The following is a 2,027-nucleotide window of genomic DNA, read 5'->3' on the forward strand; positions in this document are numbered from 1 at the left end:
ATGTTCCATTGGCGTCTGAAGAACGGCCTCCAGGGTCTCAGGGCTCCTGTACCGCTGGATGCAGCACTAGAGTACCTTGCATGCAGGCCGGAGCGTGTGCTCGGGGTACAACGTGGCAGAAACGAAAGTCGACTGGCGCACACCATGGCTAACCCTGAACTACGAAACCGCAAACATGGCACCGCCGGTTCGATGTCCATGGCCCTCCCTGAGCCCCTAGTCGACGAGAAGACTGCCGAACTAATTGAAGAGTTGAAGAGGGAAAACAATTATGAAGGGCAAATAGAGACAGAAAAGCGGATGTATCTTGTCAAGCTATTGAGCAAGGTCTGGATCTTGGTGGCAGGATTCCTCTACTGTTTCAACTTTGAGGGCGCTCCAGTGAATTTCAATCTAGAGTTCCCCAAACAACGCGTTCCAATCAATTACTTCGTACTACCTGTTACCCACTGGGTGCCTGTACATAATTTCACGCCGCATCTACTAACCAAACCGATGAAGGCTTCCAGGGAAAGCTGATCGACTCGTTCGCGGTCAACTAGGGGGAACATCGATTCGTGCCGTTCGTTGTCTTGATCAGAGTTCAAACTCCTCAATCTTTGTGTAGTTACTGGTCAACATCCTACGTCCTGCGCCCGCCCGCCACCGACCCCATCGACACGTACTATGCAGCTTGTGCTCTGCAGTTGCAAAGGAAAAGTTTAAACCACCTTCTTCTCCGGTTCGCAATTTCTACAGGGGCGTTTTCGAGAGCACACCGAACCCCCTCCATTGATGACGCAACTACCCCGCTTTCCAGGTGAGCAACACCGAAGGGCTGCGTGGTTCGTTGCATGCTATAACCATCGAGCGCACAAACACCCTCGCGGTCTACGGCAGCGGCAACCTTTATTAATCGTCGCCGGCGCATTCGGGATTTTAAAGAGGTTGATGCGCTCAAAGGCAATGGCGTCCTGGCAGTCTTCGCTCTTACGCAAGGTCCTGGAAGATGAGTCGTGGTGGCAAGAACTTTTCATTTATCGTCGATTTTGGTCAGAATCCTTCCGCTGCCGACGGTCCAGATGGCAAGTCACGGATTAGAAGATGAAGCGTTGAGTCATGGCCTTCACTCGCTTCTACTATGGAATTGCGAGGCTCTCGATGTCCATGTCTGTTTGTCTCCCTGTGTGCCTTTCTGCTCTCTCTCCCCTTTTACGTTCGTACATTTTTCTAATACAGCCAGGCTACCTCACTGAAAAGCGACTGAACCTTATCCCGCCCTGTCCTGCCACGATCGAAGCGATCCGAATTGTCTTGTTCTACCCCGCAGTTAGAACCGGGAACTAGCACTGTACGAGTGCCGAAAAGACTTATTGATGGTCAATATCATGGGTTGTAGGTCTACAAACGGAGGAGGAGCAGGAGGAAGAGGACGTCTTTGTCAATGACCCGATTGTCGAGACGTTGAACATTCCACCTACATCTGTGCAGGCAAACCTGATTCTCGACCGCACTCATGCATATCACCAGATCGGGACGCATGACCTGATGAAAACCTCTTGAGAGGATATCGTCGTCCTGAGGCATTTCATTGTCATGAATGTCGACCACCTCCGTGCCAACAAACCCACCTCGGCATGGGCCGTCGAAGTTCGTGTGCCGTTCGTCGTCCATCATCTGGGTTGCTATTGCTTCGGCCACTTGATTTTTGGACGAACACAGGAAGATTCGTTCCAAGGGGGCTTCAAGGCCTAGCTTCTGACGAGCCCCCGACCTGCCACCACCACACCAGCCGCCCACGGACCTGGGGAGCAACCAGACACCTCTCCGCAAGGGCTATTTGTCTTGGACACGTCCACGGCCAACTCCTACCTAAATTCCTCAGTCGACGGCACCCAAGAACCGCAAAGCATGTGGACAGCCGCGCGAACAACACGTGTTGTCAAGACCGCGGTTGTGATTACACCCGACTGGCATACCGGTCATCTTTGGATTGTCCAACTCATGAGAAGAGAAACTTGCCGGAGGACGGTAAGTGTTAGGAACGG

The 2,027-nt window shown here is 52.4% G+C and overlaps 1 protein-coding gene across 1 annotated transcript; it reads left to right on the forward strand.

Annotated features, from left to right (window-relative positions):
• On the forward strand, window positions 1-895 carry AYO21_12064 (hypothetical protein; the record flags this gene model as incomplete). The annotated part of the gene is made up of 2 exons (XM_022661904.1): window positions 1-381; window positions 800-895. 2 exons carry the CDS (start codon window positions 1-3, stop codon window positions 893-895), a joined length of 477 nt encoding a protein of 158 aa, XP_022505787.1.
• Between the last annotated feature and the right edge of the window lie 1,132 nt (window positions 896-2,027).

This window comes from Fonsecaea monophora (assembly GCF_001642475.1).
Source record: "Fonsecaea monophora strain CBS 269.37 chromosome Unknown Scaff215, whole genome shotgun sequence".
NCBI classification, from domain to species: domain Eukaryota; kingdom Fungi; phylum Ascomycota; class Eurotiomycetes; order Chaetothyriales; family Herpotrichiellaceae; genus Fonsecaea; species Fonsecaea monophora.